The following is a 21,614-nucleotide window of genomic DNA, read 5'->3' on the forward strand; positions in this document are numbered from 1 at the left end:
TTTGTAGTGAAAACAGGAAGATTTATTACGCAGCCGGCTACGGGAACAACTCAGAGAGAAAGTTCAAAAAGGTATTGGTGGGTAATTCGTTTTATACAGTTCTCAGTAGATTGATATTTGCATATAGTGGAATTCTATTGTTGAAAGGGAGTACTGCGTCTGATTGGTGATAAGGGGCCGTGCTTCCTTCTGATTGGACCATTCAAATTCATAATAGTCATGGGGGGCCCAGTGGAAATTCCCAGGAGGGGAAACCTCGAAACCGACAGGAATGGAGGCCCATATATGGTCATGGGGGTGGCCCTTCCTCCGGGACTTAGAATACACAAACTGGGACTTAGAATACACAAAACTGTCTGTTCCCAACAGTCCCTCTCTTTTGACCCAACATAAAGCATATGGCAAGGTCAACTTGGTTGGCTTACAGGAAATCATAACAGTATTGTCAATTAGTCAGTTACACCTCTTACATATAGAACCGAGGCCTAAAATCCCCTTGTGGCACGCCTATGGCAACCGTGGCAAGGAAAAACTTCCAGATTTTAATATGAAGAAACCTTGAGCAGAACCCGGCTCACAAGGGGAAACTCATCTGCTGCTGGCCGGCACTGGCGGACAGTAAAGGAGGTTGACCAATATTCTAAAAGTGTAGTATGCATGATATATGAGAACCCACTGATAAGAGTAAGGCCGACTGAATAATGTAAGAAAACAAAAGAAAGAATTCTACAAGTGTCGTGTACAAGGCCTATTACCAGGTACAGGCACCTCTACTTACAATGTGACAATACACACAAATACTACCTTCTAGCCATTGGGTCTCATTTGTTGCCTTTTAGCTGCATTTGTTATTAGGGTTTAACACCCAGCTATCAAGTGCTGGAGCAGAGGTGTTTACTGGTGACATCAGGAGTGATTAGAATAGAGATAGTGGTAGAGGTGTCAGTTGGATTAGTGCAGTAGTGCAAATGTTAGGCTTTGAGTAGTTTGGTTAGAAGGTAGTCTTCCTTTTGCCACCAATATTGTGCCATTCGCTATGGACCCAGTGGCTACCTTTCACATTCAGACTATATACAACATTACAACAAAACACCAAAAATGTACAACATTAAAAATGTCCTTTGTGAGGCCATCATCCAGATTCAACTTCCGCCTGCCGCGTTGGTGCACATCTTGTCCTGGAAATATGTGTCTGAATGGAGACACATAGAGAGAGATAGCCCCCAGGGGCTATAAGGGTAGACGGGGATTATTGTGCCCCATGTTGGGTCTCACCCTTGTATATTCCTAAATATTTAATGCGGAACCACACTGGAGTTCCAGTCACTGGAAGCAGCTGATGGAATCGTGAGCATGTGTGGTCCAGACCAAATTTGGATAAAATGTCATCCGATTATGTTTTTCACCAGGACCTTGTCTCCAGGTTCAACCAGGCATGTTTCTTCTTTGTCCTCAGCTGGGTCAGGTCCAGTTCTGTGATCCTGTGAAAGACACTTGGGACACAAGCATGCAATATTCACCTAAACGGTTGCTCATTTCATGCAATTCCCCACCAATACATTAATCACCAGGAGTCCTCATGTGTCGACCTGTAAGGATTTCAAAGGGTGGAAGCAAATGTTAATTACTGGGTGTTAATTACTTGGTCCCGCTTTCACGGAGAGGAGCACCGCTGGTGGCTACGTCACCCAGTCTTATCCTAAAATGGAGAACAAATGATTAGTTAGTTTGAATTGATTAGTTAGTTTCTTGTACCAATCCCCCATTTTGTATTGGGTGTTCCTGCAGTAGTCAGGAAACTCCTATTCACCCACAAGCGCAAATATCACAAGTCATTTAAAATCCTTCCTCAATTCTCCACATACTAGTACTTTCAAACACGTTTCCGCCAAATCCCTACTTGCAATTTCCCTGTAAATCTCACTGGCTTTCCAGTGCCTAACTTCCTGCCGTGTTTGAGCAAGGTCCTCAGCATCTCCCACAGTACTGCAGTAAAGGCAGTATACTACCTTGCACCAAAACCCTTCTCTTCCGTTCAATACTTCTGTATTTTACTTCCATCTTTCACACGTACTCGAACCTTCCAATGCTACATACTAGTTCCTCCATCTCTGGTGTATTTACACGGCCTCGGTTGCAACCCTACAGATCACCCACAGGTACATTCACGGTATTAACGAAAGTCTCATGCAAGATGCTACTTTGAGAAATAAAAACAATCTATTACCTCAGTGTCAGCTTGAAGCCAACAGTGCTCAGCGTGTATTTTATATGAGAAACAGTGGAAAGGATGGCGTTAGGATCTGCCACTAGGGGTCAATCATATTTGTGCTACCTTTTTAAAAAAAATTTTTATTTATTTATTTATTGTTACTCCCTTATCTTGGGCTCATAAATTAAGAATATTTAGGGGCTTATGGTGTCCACGTCCTTATGCTATTTCGTAAAATATATATGCAGCCCATGCCCAATAGATCACTACAATCTCTCAAAGCTTAACCCTCCTGTTATGTTGCGGGTCAAATTGACCCTTTTTAAAGTTTGAAAATCTAGGAAAAATACTTAAAATTATTTTTTCAGTATGAAACTTCTTCTACTGGCCTTAATTAGTGTAATCAACATTTAAAATGAAAATGGTTCATTTAATGTATTTGCAAACCCCCCCTGTATGGGGATTGACCCGGGAACATTTTTGCTGTACCTAAAAAATGAACAGAACAGGAGGGTTAACCAATTTCTCCACAATGCTTTGTTTCTAAAAATGGGAAGACTACCATCAATTACCACGGTCAGGAAATCACCACTGTCTCTACTCAATTCATTCCCTGAATTACCATAAGCTAAATACAGCAGCGTATCTCTAAAGGCCCATTCTCACCTTGTTCCCTAGCAGAGAACACATAGAAGCCTTCCTAATCTTCTTCACTTAATCTCTCTTTCACCATTTTTAGTCCCCACAATTGAAAACTCTTCAGAGATCTGTAGATTAGTCATTATTAACAATAAACAGCTAGTACATGGGTATAAAATACTTGTCTGTAGCTACATCCCTGTGTGTAAGAGAGTTGCTAAGGGCAAGTAAAGTATGTGTCTTGTACTTTATCATATTACACAGAATATAGGAGACATTCCTATGTGTGTTACTATTTTATCATAAATTCTTTTAACCTTACTTCATTATTTCATATAGTGTCCGCAGTCCTTAGGCTTTTAGACCGGAACCTCAATCAGTTTATACTACTATCTATGATCATTCTATTATATTACTTAGGTAATATATTCTGTCGACTATATTGTGTACACTTCATATAACAAACATACATTGCTGCATTTTTTTTTTTGGAATCAAATTTAATGCTTTTTAAGACCTTTTTAAGACCTTAAATGCTGAAAACCTTATTTAGGACTTAAGACTTTTAAGGATCCACATTTTTCATCTAACTCTGTATCTAGATATAAGAATATATAATTATAAATGCGCGTCACTGGCCAACACTTAACATACAATCAAGAACAATATGAACACGAAACAATAAAGACTCAGAACAATGTCAAACGCAACAATAATGACCCAAAACAGTATCGAAAACACAACAATGACGTGATTCATGTCGGACACGAGTAAGCTTCTTAGGAAAAGTGGCTATAATAGCCCGCTCACCTAATACTCCAGGTATGGTACAACCTTCGTCCCCTGGACTGAGGGCCAAAAACTCAGCCTGCCTCAGCACAAACTCACAAAAACCTAAGTGAGAGACTACTCCCTTGTCTCTCACTCTAGGCCGAGGCGCAAAAACTCACTCTCCCCAGGACATAAAAACGCAAACAAGAGTACGCTTCGTAGGTATTTTTAAACCTACTACCCAAGGTATGAAAATAGTTTGTCACATTGGACCGCGGGTTGAAATGTCAACCTGCCGCGGTAACGTACTCACAAATACTCAAGTTAGAGACACTCCCTTGTCTTTAACTCTGAGCCAGGGCGCAAAAACTCACTCTCCCCGGGATATGAAAACACAGACACGATATGCGCTTCTCAGGTCCCACGACCTAATAACCAGGCGTGAAAATAATGAGTCACTCTGGGCCGCGGGCCAAAAACTCAGCCTGCCGCAGCTACGCAACCACGTATTCACCTTTTTTGGCGTGAAAACTCACTCTCCTCAGGTTAGGATGAACTTCACCCTGTCACAATATAGCTATAGTCCAAAACATATACAGCGCTGGTACACTGAAACAGTAGCTGGTACAAAAATCAGTTAAAACATAACATCACAGTAGACACGTTACAAAAAGACGCAGCTTTTAACTACGAACAATTAATTGCTTCTACACTAGTCAAGTTATACTAGAGGTTACGTACCACTGGGTGGAGCGTTCCAGACCTCCGTTAGTTTGCCTTCCAATCGCCTAAATATATGGTGGTAGAACAAAGTACTCACTCCTCTTGCATCGGTCGGGGAACCCACGGAGGTCCGGAAACGAATCCACCCTGCTCGCAGCGCCAATTTGTTGGTTATTTCAAGATATTACCTAAAACAGGTAAAATGGCCGTTATCCCAGGAAGAAGCAGATCAAAAGTTTGTAGTGAAAACAGGAAGATTTATTACGCAGCTGGCTACGGGAACAACTCAGAGAGAAAGTTCAAAAAGGTATTGGTGGGTAATTAGTTTTATACAGTTCTCAGTAGATTGATATTTGCATATAGTGGAATTCTATTGTTGAAAGGGAGCACTGCCTCTGATTGGTGATAAGGGGCCGTGCTTCCTTCTGATTGGACCATTCAAATCCATAATGGTCATGGGGGGACCAGTGGAAATTCCCAGGAGGGGAAACCTCGAAACCGACAGGAATGGAGGCCCATATATGGTCATGGGGGTGGCCCTTCCTCCGGGACTTAGAATACACAAACTGGGACTTAGAATACACAAAACTGTCTGTTTCCCAACAGAGTGTATTAAATGTTTTTTGCATTTTAGGTAAAATTCAGTGGTGGAAGAAGTACGTAGATCCTATATGGAAAAGGTTACTTTAGAGCCCAAAAATGAAACCTTCGCAGTGTCTGCTTTGTCCAACTAATTGTCCAAATCTCAAAAATATTACAAGGAAAAGCAGCAAATCCTCACATTGGAGAAGCTGGAACCATGATATGTTGATACCTTTAACATGAAAAATAACTTGAATGATTACTAAAATAGTTGCCAATGAAAGTATAAGTATTCAGATCCTTTACTCAAGAAGTAGCAATGCAACAATTAACAAATACTACAGATAAAAGATCTGGATTAAAAATTCTTAATTCATTAAAAGTACACACGTATAATCAGAAAGATCTAATTAAAGTACATGAAATAAATAAAAATCCTCATTATATATGTCGGGGAAATGACAATATAGCCTTACACGGGGCTTATGATGGGATTACATTTCTATATTCTCACATTGGGCACCATTGGGCGAAGTGATATGACCGCACAATTAAAAATCAATCTCATAAAATTACAGTTTGTTACATTAATTGATAAATCAAAATTACAAATATTAAGGATTCAATAATTAAATCAACAATCTATGATAAACTGAAAGGCACACACCTGTGTTTTTAAGGTCCCACAATTCACACTGCATGTCAGGATAAAAACCGAGACATGAAGTCCAAGGAACTCTCTGTAGACCTCCGCGATAAAATTGTGGCGAGGCATAGAGCAGGGCAAGGGTATAAAACCATTTCTAAAGCTTTGAGTGTTCCCAGGAGCACAGTGGCCTCAATAATTGTGAAATAGAAGAAGTTTGGAACCACCAGGACCCTTCCTAGAGTTGGCCGTCCAGCCAAACTGAGTACCCGGGCAAGAAGGGCCTTAGTCAGGGAGGTGACCAAGAACCCAACGGTCACTCTAACAGAGCTTCGGAAGTCCTCTGAGATGGGAACCTGCCGGAAGGACGACCATCTCAACAGCACTCCATCAATCAGGCCTTTATGGTAGAGTGGCTAGACGGAAGCCACTCTTGAATAAAAGGTATATGACAGGCCGCTTGAAGTTTTCTAAACGGCATTTAAAGGACTCTGAGAGCATGAGGAAAAAGATTCTCTGGTCTGATGAGACAAAAATTGAAGTCTTTGGGCAGAACTCCAAGCACTATGTCTGGCGAACACCAGGCACTGCTTACCACCTGGCTAATACCATCCCTACGGTGAAGCACGGTGGTGGCAGCATCATGCTATGGGGGTGCTTCTCAGCAGCAGGGACAGGGAGACTGGTCAGAATTGATGGAATGATGAATGCAGCCAAATACAGAGAGATCCTTGAAGAAAACCTGCTCCAGAGTGCACGCGACCTCAGACTGCGGCGATGGTTCACCTTTCAGCACGACAATGACCCAAAGCATACAGCCAAGACAACGCTGGAGTGGCTTCAGGACAAGTCTCTGACTGTCCTTGAGTGGCCCAGCCAAAGCCCAGACTTAAACCCCATAGAACATCTATGGAGAGACCTGAGGATGGCAGTTCACAGACGCTTCCCATCCAATCTGACGGAGCTTGAGAGGATCTGCCAGGAAGAATGGGATAAACTGCCCAAATCCAGGTGTGCAAAGCTTGCATAGATTTACCCAAGAAGACTCGAAGCTGTAATTGCTGCCAAAAGGGGCTTCTAACAAGTACTGAATTAAGGATATGAATACTTATATAAATAAGAGATTTCAGTTATTGATTTTTAATAAATTTGCCAAAGAAATCTAAAAACATGTTTTCACATTGTCATTATGGGTTATTGAGTGTAGATTTATGGACAAAAATTGCAATTTTATCCATTTAAAATTAAACCTACAACACAATAAAGTGTGCAAAAAGTGAAGGGGTCTGAATACTTTCTGCAGCCACTGTAAATCGGTAGAGTTTGGTTGCTGCATACAGCAACTTTATCTGTGCGTTTAGACAAATGTCCTTAAAGAAAGTCATTTCTGTTTGGATGGCACAGACGGACCTAGTGTACCTACATACAGAATGATTCCTTTCGGTGAGGTATTACTATTGTGGCGTGGATCGGGGCATGCCCCCGCAGTGCCCCTCCCAGCCTGATATGCATCAGCTCAAACCTGCCACCAGGCCCGCTGTTCAGGACCCAGGACAGCGCCACTATGTGAAGCCCAGCCCCAGGACCCTGGAGAGCGGCAACCTGGAAATTCCCCAACTCCCTCATTGGCACTTAACACACCTGAAGTCAATGAGGCAACACAGCTGCCGCCACTCCAGGGAAATGGGCTGGGAGCTTAAGAGGAGGCCTTTGTCTCCCTTGAGCAGAGGGGGTTTTTGGGCTACAGCAGAGCTGTTAAAGATCTGTTTGTAACTTTTTACCTTTTTGCAGAAGCCAGCGGAGACGCGGGATCACATCCCTGTTCCTGCTTTGAAGTGGGATCCCCTCAGCTGTCTCCCGGTCATCAGTACCTTAATTTCAGTTACTTTAATTTAATTTAAATAAGAAACTTTTGTTGTTGAGTACGGCTTTGGTTGGTGTGCTTAATTTTTGTTTAATTAAAGAGCCCTGCTGGGCTATTTTTCCCCAAACCTCCGATCTGTGTATTTCTGTGCTGCCCCGCCTGCACCGTCACGCCCAGTACGGTGCCACACTATATATTATATTATTTGGTTAATGATCAATCATAAATGTGTTAGAAGCATTTTATTGTTGTAGTTAGTGAAGGTGTAAAAGGTGATGGTGATAAAAGTGGTGATAAAAATTGTGCATTTTACACTTCTAGGATGACTTGGACGAGACTGCACAGGTGTGGTCTTCACGCATCATCAGGCAATAGACTTGTACATACATTTGAGAGATGTTATTCTTGCTTTTTTGTAATTGGCCTACTTTTAACTATAAGAGCTGCACCTATGAGCAGATGGAACATCAGGAACATTTTAATTCTGTCATGTCTTTGTTGTTTGATATTTTCCAGATACCCATGCAGTGCTCAGTTTTGTTGTTGTCTAACTAGGCAAAATTCAATGTTTTCTCTATTACCTCCTGTCCATCTTTTATCTTATTGTAGTTTCTTATTCAGTGATATAGTAATCTATACTGCCCCCCCCCTTTTGTCCTCCTTTCATTTGCCTCACTTTTTTGGACTGTCTTGCTTTAGTGCTTGAGATGGGGTGTTTACTGTGAGGCTTACCTTTTTCACAAAATGACAAGACAATGTTGTAAGACCTGCTGCCTACATACACAGTGCTCAAGAAAAATGCTAGATGTCTTTTTTGTAATGATGTGATGAAATACATAATTCTGACCTATCTCTCACTTGTACATACTAAAAGATTGTCTGGAAATAAATAATCATATTTTAGGTATGTCTTTTGGTATAAAATTCTGTCAAGTTTAATCTAGATAAGACAACCCATATGTACTAATACATGGTGATACTTTATAGTACAATATTATCAATAACGAAAGACCACCAAGAATATACTTACTGGTTTTACTGGTCATGCTATGACATACTCTTCTGTATGAACTTGGCTTTCTTACAACCTCTAACATTAGAGTGTGACTCATAGATTTCAGATATACTGTCAGTTCTGGTAAATGCAGGGCCGGCCCGACGCATAAGCAAACTAAGCGCCTGCTTAAGTAGGCAGTATACTTCGTAAGAAGTAGAACTTTTTAAGCAAAATGCTTGTGCATCACGGTTATTCTTATATGACATTTTACAGTATGATCAAGGTTTAATGTTTAGCACTGCCACTTTGCTATATATATATATACACTACACTCACTCACCGGCCACTTCATTAGGTGACAGGAGTGGCACCCGGTGTGGTCTTCTGCTGCTGTAGCCCATCTGCTTCAGGGTTCGACATGTTTTGCGTTCAGAGATGCTCTTCTGCATACCTTGGTTGTAACGAGTGGTATTTGAGTTACTGTTGCCTTTCTATCAGCTTGAACCAGTCTGGCCATTCTCCTCTGACCTCTGCCATCAACAAGGCAATTTCGCCCAGAGAACTGCTGCTCACTGGATATTTTCTCTTTTTCGGTCCATTCTCTGTAAACCCAAGAGATGGTTGTGCATGAAAATCCCAGTATATCAGCAGTTTCTGAAATACTCAACCAGCCCGTCTGGCACCAACAACCATGCCACGTTCAAAATAACTTAAATCACCTTTCTTCCCCATTCTAATGCTTGGTTTGAACTTCAGTAGATCGTCTTGACCATGTCTACATGCCTAAATGCATTGAGTTGCTTCCACGTGATTGGCTGATTAGATATTTGCGAGCAGATATTTGCGAGCAGTTGAACAGGTGTACCTATTGTTGTGGCCGGTGAGTGTATATATACATACACACACACACACACACTCACTGGCCACTTTATTAGGTACAACAGTTACATAGGTTCAACTGCTCGTTAACGCAAATCGGTACATCAACCCAAAGCACCTCACTCACTCACTTACTCGCCTGTATTTAGTTATAGTGCCCCTGATGGACATTTAGTCAGGCACATATTTGGCCACTTTCAGGAAGGGGCTTAGTAGTTGTTAGGTCCCCAAGAAAGCACATTATTTTTCTCCATAATGTGTAAATGCGAAATGTGAAGTCACCCCTGTTGCTCCTTTTCTGTTGTGCATTTGATCATCAGTGTTAAGTTGTGCGTACAGTAAAATGCAAGTCATTCTACTTTTCTTTACATATTGTTTGATGTACAATATATTTGGTGCAACTTAACACTATCTTTATTTGGTTCTATTGTAATGCATAATTACTGTTAGCATCGCGATTAGCATTCTAACATGGAAATTACTGTTTAGTTAGCACTGTGTAATATCTAATTGATACCTTTAATCTGTGTATGCTGATATGTTGCTAAGTGCTATTACTTATTATTGTTAAGTACCTTTGGTTAATGTAAAGCCTTACTTAGCTCATGTTGCATAGCTACCTTAAGCTATTTACGTGTTTAGCTATGCTAACTTTCTCAGTTACCTGTTTATTACATACATGTTGCATTTGTGACAGGAGCCAGAAAACCAGGCTGAAGTGCAGGAAAGTTGATTTTGAGTTTTTTATAGCATATGCAAGCTGGGAAACAGAGCTTCAAATAGATGTATCATATATGGAGACTGGACAATTACTGAGGAAGTTGTGCTGTTTTGAAGTTAGACATTTATGCTGAATGGGCTGCCAGAAAACCAGAGATTTTCACTGCCAAAGATTGACAAGGGATTCCCACACTTTTGTGACATATTTCCTTAGCAACCATGTGTTTAAATAGATACCAGTTACACCAAATTACACATAATGCATTGTGGTGGTATATTCTACCTATTTGATGTTGAATGCATGGAATACAAATATTTAAACTGCTTAGAAATCAACTTTAATGTAGGTTGAAAGCAGAAGTTGGGATCCTCACTGCCTCTTGTTCACACCCACTCAGACTTTGAATTTAATTTATGCAGCCTTAGTCACACCCCTCCGTTGAATAACAATGCTGCCTTTGACAAGCTGTCAATAGCTGCTGTCCTACTAGTGAAAAGAATAGTACTTCACATCATTCTGAAAGTAATTAAGCTACCACAAACTACTGGGAAATGTAGCTACTAGAGCTTAAATAGATCCAATAGAAAAAAATAGATCCTTTTTGTATTATACCATACAATTAACACCAATTTTGATCATTTTTGTAATTACATTATTTAAGAAAACTGCATGAAACCATAACTCAATCAAATTCATCTCCCTAGCTCTGTCTTGCTTTTTAAAATGGTGCGGTCGCGCACTGTACAGCGTTTTTCCAAGACCCTCTGAAACCGGGTTTGAATGCCAGCTAGTTTTATGATAGGTTCACCGTCACTTGTTACCTAGCCAGTATTAAAATTCAGCTGGGTTTTAGCTCAAAATGGTCTCATGGCATGCTTTTTATCCCGGTTAGCTAGCTAACTAACTACTGAATTATATTAAAAACAGCGGTTACTAAACGCAGACCTTTACATCATTTACTTTTACCATGTCAATCCATTCGTTCTTGTCACTGGCACTATCTAAATTCAGCTCGGTAATTTGGCGAAGAGCATTAGCCACATTACCAGAGTTGTCAAACATGATAGAATCTCCCACCACACTCGTAATCACTCGTAAAAAAGTAGACTAGATTGTAAACAACACAAGGTATTTCCTGACTACTTATGCAGGAATGTCATGCGGAATGGTCATTAATATGGATGTCCCACCCATTGTCCTGCCCCCTCGCAACAAGCAGACAGAGAGAGGGATAGAGAGGAAGAAAGTTTAATTATTTAACTTTTTCTCATGTTTACCGATCAAATACGAGTTTGATATTAAGGTATTAGAAAGTATACATGTTTAAGAAGTCATTTTTGCAAAAAATGGAATTTTGGTGAAAAAAAGTGTTTTCAATTAAAACGCGATTTTCTGGAGAATCACCTCATGCGACTTAAGCCTGGATTCAGTGGTCCCTGTCACATTTCCTTTCATTTATTATAAAACCACTGTGGTGTGGGGATGGCTGGCTTAAGCAGCCACATCTGCCCTGGGTCAAGTTAATTAGACCTGGCTAATTAGATAATTGGTTAGATAATTGACCAGGCTAATTGAACCCAGGAACAGGGGTGACTGCACCTGTGCGTAGTGAGGTGATCAGTGCGCACAGGTTAAATATGCCATCCCCACTCACACAAGGGACAGCCTAACTGTCATGACAGTGTTTTACATCTGCTCCTTGGCTGTAACATCTTGCCACCCTCGAGAATAAATGTGGACTGGTTTTAACATTGTCTCCCTGTGTCTCTGTGCTGGAGGGCCCTTGGAAAGCCACTTCGGTGGCATGTGGCAGGTGTGTTTGCCACAACCACATACACACACAGACAGGAACTGAATGTACGCTTACAGGCACGGTAACATGGCTATAGAAGATAGCAACCAAGAAATTATTGAGTGGTGATGTGGGTGTAAAGGACTTCAATAAATCTCCTGAACGGCGGATATCTTGTATCTTGCTTTGTTCTAATCGGACAACCTGTGGAGCTTACTACTGGTCAGAACCCTGCACCTAAATTTAATACATTTACATGGTCCTTTGAATTCTAACCCTATTTTACATGGTCCTTCGAGCCGGATATAAGCAACTTCTACAGTTCTTCGATGTTCCACAACGAAGGAGAAGAGGTCATTGATACCACCGTACGTCCCCGCAAGCAACGCATCTACCACCTCATCTGGATGACTATGATGTAGGTCATATGACCAGGCAGAGATCAGCCCCCACATCAATGCACTACTCCAACGGGGGAGATGAAACAAAGAAAGCCATAGGAGAAACTTCTCTTCACAAGCAGGGAGCCTATGATCACAGACCCAGGCATTCATCTCCGGGTGTACTCCAGGACTCTGTGAGGATTCTCAGAGATGAAAATGACCAGCTGATATGAGACATTATTCAGGATCTGATGGACACACATGAACAGCTTGTTTTATCTCCCAAGCAGATTGGCAGTAATGAAGACAGAGCTTCTACCTCCACTGCAACGGACTCCCGATGCCGCATAACGTCTACAAGAGATCATCAGGATCCTCATCATTTTGGACAATAAGGTCCACAGCCAGAGAGGACAGACTGTAATCACGGAGTGAACATGAACAGATTGATGTGATAGCCAAGGAACTGGAAAGCATGAGATGGTCCACCATCCCTGACCATCGCAGGTCATCCACCGGTCGTCGCCACGTCGCCAGATCATCAACATCACGTCTCACCACACAGCAGGCTTTCTGAATCCTCCAGACACTCTCACCCTGTGTTTTCCAGTCGTTGAAGCTACGACTCACCAGTTAGACGACATCATGAGTTCTACAGATCACGTCCTGGGTCACCTGAAGGTCGACTCCATGCCTCACCTGCTAGTCACCATTATCAGTCCAGACGGAGCCATGTGTCCCCAGATTGCTGTGGCAACAGTTCACCTGACCGCCATTGCACCCACAGTGAATCACATGGAGGTCGCCACTTTCGTTCACCTGACCATCACCGCTATGACTCATCCAGTCACTACAGGCACATGTCACCTCCCCGCCAAGATTAAAGATCAAGATATTCCTACTTGCCTGTCCGCCATCGCTCCGCTTCTCCAAATAATGAATCATCCTACTATGGATCAAAGCCCAGCATCCCAGACTTCAGCAGTGAAGACCCAAGGGAGTTTTCAAGGTTGAAGGTTGCACTGGATAACTTGTTGCCTGCAGATGCTCCTGAGCACTTCAAATTTCAGATACTACTGGACCACTTGAAGTTAGAAGAGGCTTTGCTGATTGCCAATTCCAATAGCAACAGCAGTTATCCCTACAGTGATACCATGGACTCCCTCACAGACCTCTATGACCAACCTCATCAGCTCACATTGCAGCGCATTGCCAATTTAATGGAGGAGCCCAATATCAAGACCGGTGATACCAAGGCCTTTCGTTGTTTTGGCCTGAAGGTGCGTGCCCTGGTTGGCATGTTGGAACAGTTAGGAGGCAGTGGCCAGACAGAATTGCGGTGTGGATCCCACGTCTCTCGGCTCTTAGCAAAGTTGCCACACGACCTGAGGGCCAACTTCAAGAGATTTGTGGACCCTATCCGGACACCCATACCAACTCTAATTGACTTATCAGACTGGTTGGAGTATGAGGTAAGAATCCAAGTTGATGTCCAAGGCAGTGATCAGGTCAGAGAACGCCAGAACTCTTACAAGGACCATCGTAGGGAGAAGAGATATTCCCCAAGTCTGCAACTATTCTCTATGGGAGTGAGCAGAAGAAAACCAAATCCTTTTGAGGTGAACAGAAGAAAGGTAAGACTGAGACCCAGGTGCAGAGCACGTCTGCAGAAGAGAAGTCACAGGAGAAGCTCAAAAAATTCTGTCCATTCTGCCGCACCACTCAACACTATTTGAACCAGTGTTCAAACTTCCAGATTCTCACAAAAGAGCAGATGGAGACCTGGATCCAATCCAATCAGAGATGTTGGAAATGTGGCAGAGAACACTTAGCGGCCCAGTGCACTCTCAAGGCCAAGTGCAAGAAGCGGCACTTAGGTGTTTTGCATGAGGTCAACACTGGCAAGGGTACTACTGCTGCCGAAGCTACTAGACCTGCAGAAACCTCCAGCTTAGGTCTGTTGAACGATGCTTCTACATGGATAACTGGTTGCAAAGTTTCCACTCCACTGAGGAGGCCAAGAAGCTAGGGGACAAGCTGTGTCATCTCCTTGCCAATGGTGAATTCGATCTACGTCAGTGGGCTAGCAACCATCCTGAGATCATCAATCATCTGCCTCAAGAATCCAGGTCGCAGAGCAGTGAGCTCTGATTCAGCCAGGAGAGTGCAAACCCTGAGGAATGCACCCTTGGATTACGTTGGCAGTGTCAGTCTGATATCCTGGGCTACAAACATGGTCAGATAAAGGAAGTCCATCCCACTATGCACAATATTTATCAGATCCTTGCCCAGCAGTACAACCCACTAGGCTTCATCGTGCCGTATACAACAAGAGCCAAAATCCTTGTCCAGATGCTGTGGGATAAAAAGAGGGAGTGGGACGATCCCAACCTACCCGAGGACCTCCTGCAAGCATGGATCACCTGGGAGAAGGAGCTTCTTCATCTGTCTGAGGTCACATTGCCGAGATGCTATGCCAGCAGTGCTCTGGACCCCACCATGAGCAGCCGAAGTCTACACATCTTCACAGATACTTCTGAGAGAGCTTACGGCTCTGTGGCTTACATCCGCACAGAGGACAGCAGTGGAAAGATTCAGGTTGCGTTTCTGGCAGCTAGATCTAGGAGTGGCTCCCAAACGTCAACTTTCAATGCCCCGTCTAGAACTCTGCGCTCACTGGAGCTCAGCTAGCCATTACTCACCCTGGAGATCCACAACACCACCTACTGGACAGATTCAACAACAGTACTGACCTGGCTTACATCGGAATCCTGTAGGTTTAAAGTGTTCGTGGGCACCAGGATTGCCGACTTGAAAGAACTTACAGATCCCCACACGTGGCGGTATGTAGATTCCCAAAGTAATCCTGCTGACGACATTACACGCGGCCTGACACTATCCCAGATCAGTGAACTCATTCGCTGAAGCCAAGGGCCAGCCTTCCTGTGGCAACCAGAATCAGCTTGTCCGAAGAGTCCTGTAGAAACACCGCCTGACGTCACAGAGGAGCTGCGGAAGTCGGCCTTCTGCGGTGCCACCATAGCCAACGTTCAGCCATTGAATCGTGATGTGGATCAGCATGACACATACCAGAAGCTGGTAGAAGACACAGCTCACTTGCTTCACGGGGTGGCAAAAGGTACGGACAACCCCTCAGCTGATGACTTCGCACAAGCTGAGCTAGAAGTTCTCAGACAGACTCAACTGGACAGTTTTCCAGAGGACTACATTCAGTTGCAAGCAGGAAATCAAGTCTCGTCAAACAGTCGCCTCACTACACTGGCGCCAGAGTTCAACTCAAACATTAGGCTCATTCAGGTAGGAGGCCGTCTTTGCAGATGCACCGAACTGAGCCCTGATGTTCGTCATCCAGTCGTCCTAGACCCTGCACATCAGATTACCAAACTGCTAATCCAACATTTTGACTAACAGCTCCGTCATCCCGGCCTGATCGGGTATTTGCTGAGATAAGACGATGCTATTGGATCCTGAGAAGCAGAGAAGCTGTACGCAAGTCCCAGCACAGCTGTGCAGAGTGCCAAACCCGACAACCCGATGATAGCCAACTTAAAGCCTGAGACTTTTCTGCCCAGCTTTTTATTCCACCGGCATGGATTGTTTTGGTCCCTTCCTTAGAAAGATAGGAAAGCGGAATGAGAAACTCTGGGGCATCCTCTACAAGTGTCTTACTACCAGAATAGTTTACATTGACCTACTGTCAAGTATCGACACAGACTCATACCTGATGTCTCTTCATCGATTCATTGCTCGCCGAGGGAAGCCTTACGAGGTGCTGTCCGACAATGGAACGAACTTCAAGGGCGGCAACACTGAACTGCAAGAAGCCTTTCATAACCTTGAACCATCCCTGAGAGACCAGTTAGCAGCTCAGCAGATCGAGTTCCGGTACAATCCCTCTAGTGCTCCCCACTTCGGTGGCTCCTGGGAGACGGAGATAAGGTCGATAAAGGCCGCCCTGTATACCACTCTTAGCTCACAGACGGTCTCTGAAGAGGTCTTGAGAACTGTTCTCACAGACATTGAGGTGATACTGAACTCTAAACCACTAGGATATGTGTCTTCTGACATTGCGGACCCTGGTCAGGTCAAGCCAAATTCTCTCCTGATGGAGCGGCCAGACTCTTCACTTGCCCAGGTGAGATACCCGGAGTCTGAGCCCATCAGTAGGAAGAGATGGAGACAACCAGATTTTGGTGGATCAGTTTTGGAACAAATTCACTCTCCATTATTTACCGACAGAAGTGGCTCACGGACAAGGAGGACTTGGCTGTCGGAACAGTGGTGATGATGGTGGACCAGCAGGCACCAAGGGCTCTCTGGCTTGTCGGAACTGTGAAAGCTAACCACCCTGGAGCAGATGGGAGAGTAAGGACTGCCGAGGTTCTCGTCAAGGACCGCACCTATCTCAGGCCGGTTGCCCACCTCATCCGCCTCCCAGGGCTCCCTAAAGAAGATGCTGATACTTAACTGGCCTATCAGAAGCAACAAAAGGCCAGCTTACTCACCTGTATTTAGTTATAGTGCCCCTAATGGACATTTAGTCAGGCACGTATTTGGCCTCTTCAAGGAAGGGGCTTAGTAGTTGTTAGGACCCCAAGAAAGCACATGTTAGTTTTCTCCATAATGTGTTAATGCGGAATGTGAAGAAGTCATCCCTGCTGCTCCTTTTCTGTTGTGCATTTGATCATCAGTGTTAAGTTGTGTGTACAGTAAAATGTAAGTCATTCTACATTTCTTTACATATTGTTTGATGTACAATATATTTGGTGCAACTTACTATCTTTATTTGGTTTTATTGTAATGCATAAATACTGTTAGCATCGCGATTAGCATTCTAACATGGAAATTACTGTTTAGTTAGCACTGTGTAATATCTAATTGATACCTTTAATCTGTGTATGCCGATATGTTTCTAAGTGCTATTACTTATTATTGTTAAGTACCTTTGGTTCATGTTAAAGCCTTACTTGCATGGCTACCTTAAGCTATTTACATGTTTAGCTATCCTAACTTTCTCAGTTACATACATGTTGTATTTCCTTTCATTTATTATAGAACCACATACACACAGACTTTGTTCTAATCGGACAACCTGTGGAGCTTACTACCGGTCAGAAACCATCACCTAAATTTAATACATTTACATGGTCCTTCGAATTCTAACACTATTTTACACTAGCACTCAACCATGTTATCATACCAAGCAAATATGAACATTGCAAGACTTATTTCTGAATGATTACTAATAGGCTAAGTGGATAAGCAAATCATCTATCTGGATTACAAAACAGGTGCATGAAGTGAACAGAGATAAGGCATTATTTCAATAATTGACTGATTTAATAGGTGTGAGACCAAGTTTTATTTAGAGCATTGATAATTAGAATTGGTTGACTGAACACAACCAGGCATGATTGCAGCCAGCCCTGTTGGACGGAGTGTGGCACAGTGGGTAAGGAACTGCGCTTGTAACCGAAAGGTTGCAGGTTCGATTCCCGGGTAAGGACACTGCCGTTGTACCCTTGAGCAAGGTACTTAACCTGCATTGCTTCAGTATATATCCAGCTGTATAAATGGATACAATGTAAAGTGCTATGTAAAAAAAGTTGTGTAAGTCGCTCTGGATAAGAGCGTCTGCTAAATGCCTGTAATGTAATGTAATGTAATGAAGCTAAACCTCACTCATATTGAACCTTACCATTAGAGTGAAGATGTCACCACAAAGTTTCTATTAGGGTTGAGCCGAATACTCAGATGAAATGAGTATCCGGTACGGATAATGTACTTTTTACGAGCACGAGTACCATCCGAGTAAAATGTGTCAATATCCGCCTCGTGATGAAGGAAAATCCTCATTGGGTAGCTGTGTCCAGTGTCCACACCGTTCCGTGATAGGCCAGCCACACACAGAGCTCCTCTTCTACTGCTGCGCCACACAACATAATGTTGCCATCGTCACAGCCACTCTGTCCACTGGGATCCATTATCTATTGTCATATATTCTCAATTAAATAAAGTTTGCAATTCTCAGATTCGGCTCAACACATTATTTTCACCATAGCTAAACACACATTTACTGGACATTCACACGTAAGCACATATTACTGATTACAAACGGACATTTCTAGCTTCTAGCTTGCTACAGTGGGGCTAACTAGCCACTTAACTAGCTGCTACAGTGGGGCTAACTAGCCAGTTAGCTAGCGACTACATGCACGTACTTGTATTTCATGTAACATTTAGCGATCTCATACACACACTCTACTAGCATCATTGACATTCTAGCATTCTTATACATCCACTGTACTAATGCAATATCACTTTTGTGCACATTTAGACGTCGTCGCTCACCTGAAATCACAAGACATATATAGTACCTCGTGGTTAGCCAACTGAAACCTGGCGCGCTCTCAACTACTGTCTTCACACCGTCAGTTCGTTTAAAAAAATAATAAAACCAGAGTACCGATAACAGCGTCTCTTTTACTGCTACCCCAGAGTGAATGCGATGATAAGAAAATGTTCGGTTACGCTGACCTATGAAACGCTATTCCAAAAGCAAAATTAGACATGTTATACATCGTTAGAAAGCTTATACTCTCACCTACTGAATGAATGAATTGTCAATCAACCCAGTCTGTACTCTGCAGTCTGTACTTACAGTCTGTACTGTAAGCCAGCTCCGGTTGTATCCATATGGCCTGGCGATATTGTCGGAGGTTAACTGAAGGTGTACATGGTATGTCATAATGCAGTCTATACGTTCAGTGAATGGTGGGTAGATGTGGTGCAAAAGCAATAGTTGAGAAATAAAAGACAATTAAAGCCGCAAGCGGCGTTGGGAGGGGTCCAAGCATTGGCACCATCGCGCCCCCTATGGAGCAATTTTAAAATGGCTCTGTCCTCATGATCATATACCTTCACCCAACATATCTACTGAATATCATGATAAGCGATGGATTGGAATATGTGTCTGACGTAGTAAAATATTGAGGACTTATGGCTAATTTTGAGCTAAGAGACGCTGGCAGATGACTTTGTTGCATTGCCATGGATGTGTCCTGGCCGCTTCCCGTAAAGGTCTTTACTATGTCGTAACATAGTTAAATAGTTAATACTAAGTCACCTACGAAACAGCTACCTAGTTACAACCCTAAGCTTACAGTCAATGTAGAGATTAAATGGAGAATACGATTTCTCTCAGCATAATGACTGATTTAAAGACTAAACGAACTCACCCGATGTTGTCTTCAAATGGACCGTATTATTTATTTAGCCATTGGCAGACTACAGCATAAATTGCGTCTTTTGGTTATATTCAATATTAGTAATTACAGCGAGAAACTGCAGCTGTAGGTCGTTATGTTATGGTAGCAACGGAACGAAGCGGACTATATATGTATTGGGCTACCGTCATAGTTTCATAATACCAGCGTGTTTGCGCGCGTTTGCACAGAAACTCAGAACCTATCAATAAAATGGTTTAGCTATTTCTCAGCATAATGACAGATTCAAAGACTAAACGAACTCACCCGATACTGTCTTCAAATGGATCCATGCCAAAAAAAAGTAATTATTCATCCTCTCAGAAAGCTTTTACGAACAAACTTCTGGTAGCCTATCCTAGCATGCACTCTGGGTGGCACTGTCTTCCACTGCTTCCCCGACGGTCAGACTGTCCCCTCACTGATAAAAACTAGACCCTACAGATGGATGTCGCTTGCCGTAAAGAAGTTTACTAGATGTCGTAACTATAGGGGTTAGTCACTATACAGCTGTGATTACTCAGACTTGGGGGGAAAATGAAACATGCCTGTCAACACAACAGGACTTTGTGGCTCTGGATTGCACAAGCTGGGCAGTGAAGGCTGAAGAGCCCATTGTGTTGGGGGTGAGGTTGTGTTTCACACAAAACACACTCCAGGGGTGAAGGTGGTCTATGACACCAGGATCAACCCAGTGGATAGAATGGAGAGTATGAGGATGGCCCGACCTTCCAGAAGGAGCCATTGGTGGACCTGGATCTTAACATTTTTGTTGTATGTTCATTGACGGGAAACTTTTCACTGCCTGCACTATGGTAATCAAATGTCCTGAAATGCATAGTTTCTATTCAGTAAGGATCACTGCTGGCTAGATTAAGTGCAAAAGTAGCTGAGTTTGTAGCTCTTACTAAAGTATGTGAGCATGGGAAGGGTCAGTGGGTTAATCTCTACGTAGACAGTAGATATGCTTGGGGGTTTATCATGTCTGGGGGCCAACCAATCATAGACCATAATTATGTGACGTGACTAGTTCACATGGTTGATTTGCCTGCAGAGCTTGCGGTCATCAGTTCTCGCAACCACAAAACCAAGAGAAACTACAAGAGTGCACTCAGTAGAGTGCAGATCTCCGCCAGGTGTGTTAGCTTTGCTGATGCAACAATACAGGCTACACAATCAATGCAACCAGACAAATACAATATTACAAGTTTTTACCATGTGCCACTGAAAATCCCAAAAACACTGATTCAGTGAAGTAACGCTAAAGGTGGTGACATGTTAGCTAATTTCATTCATATCAGCCACGATGTGTTATATAGAGCTAACGTTGACGTTATAGTCTGGCACTTTTGTTTAAATTTGGACAGGAACAATTCCAAAAGACCAGCGATGTAAAATATCAATTTCAACGTGAAAATGCCAACAAAATAATTGGCACATATTCAAACATTAACGTACCCCGTTAGTTGGCGGATTATTTGAAATTGACGTTGAAATTGACATTTTCAAACTGAAGCAGTTGTTGACCATTTGCAGCCCCTACTGGCCGGTTAAGAGGAGTGAGGAGTTAGCACTCAATGTATTTCAATGGACAATGATGGAAATTAATTCAAATAAAATACTTGTCGTTGACCGATTTGCAAAATATTCAAGAATTCAGGTCCTTGGCCTGCTGTCGGCATGCACAACAAGTATTAGGCTGATCGGCCCAGTAGTATGCGAGATTACCTGCGGACAGACACACAAACACACACACATGCAACCAAACGCATAATCCCCTCCAGGCTCTCGCCTGGCGGAGCTAATTATCAGGATAATGACCAAGATGATACAGCAACTAAGGCCAAGGCATAGACTAATGTATGGGAGGGGGCAGCTCACTCCCAATGTTTTCTGTTGATCCCAAATCAGCGTCAGGCCCTAACCTCACTAACTTCAGAGAGTTGCAAAGTAGAGAGGATAAGCAGGGAACAGAACTCCGGAGAAAGGTTGGGGCAACTCAGTCCAGAGGAGAGTGGTTGGGACCTGGAGGTTACATGGTGGCTCCAAAGATGATCCAGGGCTGCCTGCTGGAAGCATGCCATGGACCAGTACATGTGGGGGCAGTACCGAAGACCAT

General features: G+C 43.0%; 1 protein-coding gene across 2 annotated transcripts in view; it reads right to left on the bottom strand.

Annotated features, from left to right (window-relative positions):
• The window catches only part of iqcd (IQ motif containing D), a 104,363-nt gene continuing 82,749 nt past the window's right edge, over positions 1 to 21,614 (bottom strand). Inside the window, exon 5 of one of the 2 annotated variants that reach the window (XM_064297703.1) lies at positions 1 to 1,493. In XM_064297703.1, the coding sequence (XP_064153773.1) occupies positions 1,386 to 1,493 (108 nt within the window). In that variant the 3' untranslated portion in view covers positions 1 to 1,385. Of the gene's footprint in view, positions 9,037 to 21,614 lie in introns of both variants that reach the window. The other variant, XM_064297705.1, reaches the window with a different exon arrangement.

This window comes from Anguilla rostrata, chromosome 10, assembly GCF_018555375.3.
Source record: "Anguilla rostrata isolate EN2019 chromosome 10, ASM1855537v3, whole genome shotgun sequence".
Lineage (NCBI taxonomy): Eukaryota > Metazoa > Chordata > Actinopteri > Anguilliformes > Anguillidae > Anguilla > Anguilla rostrata.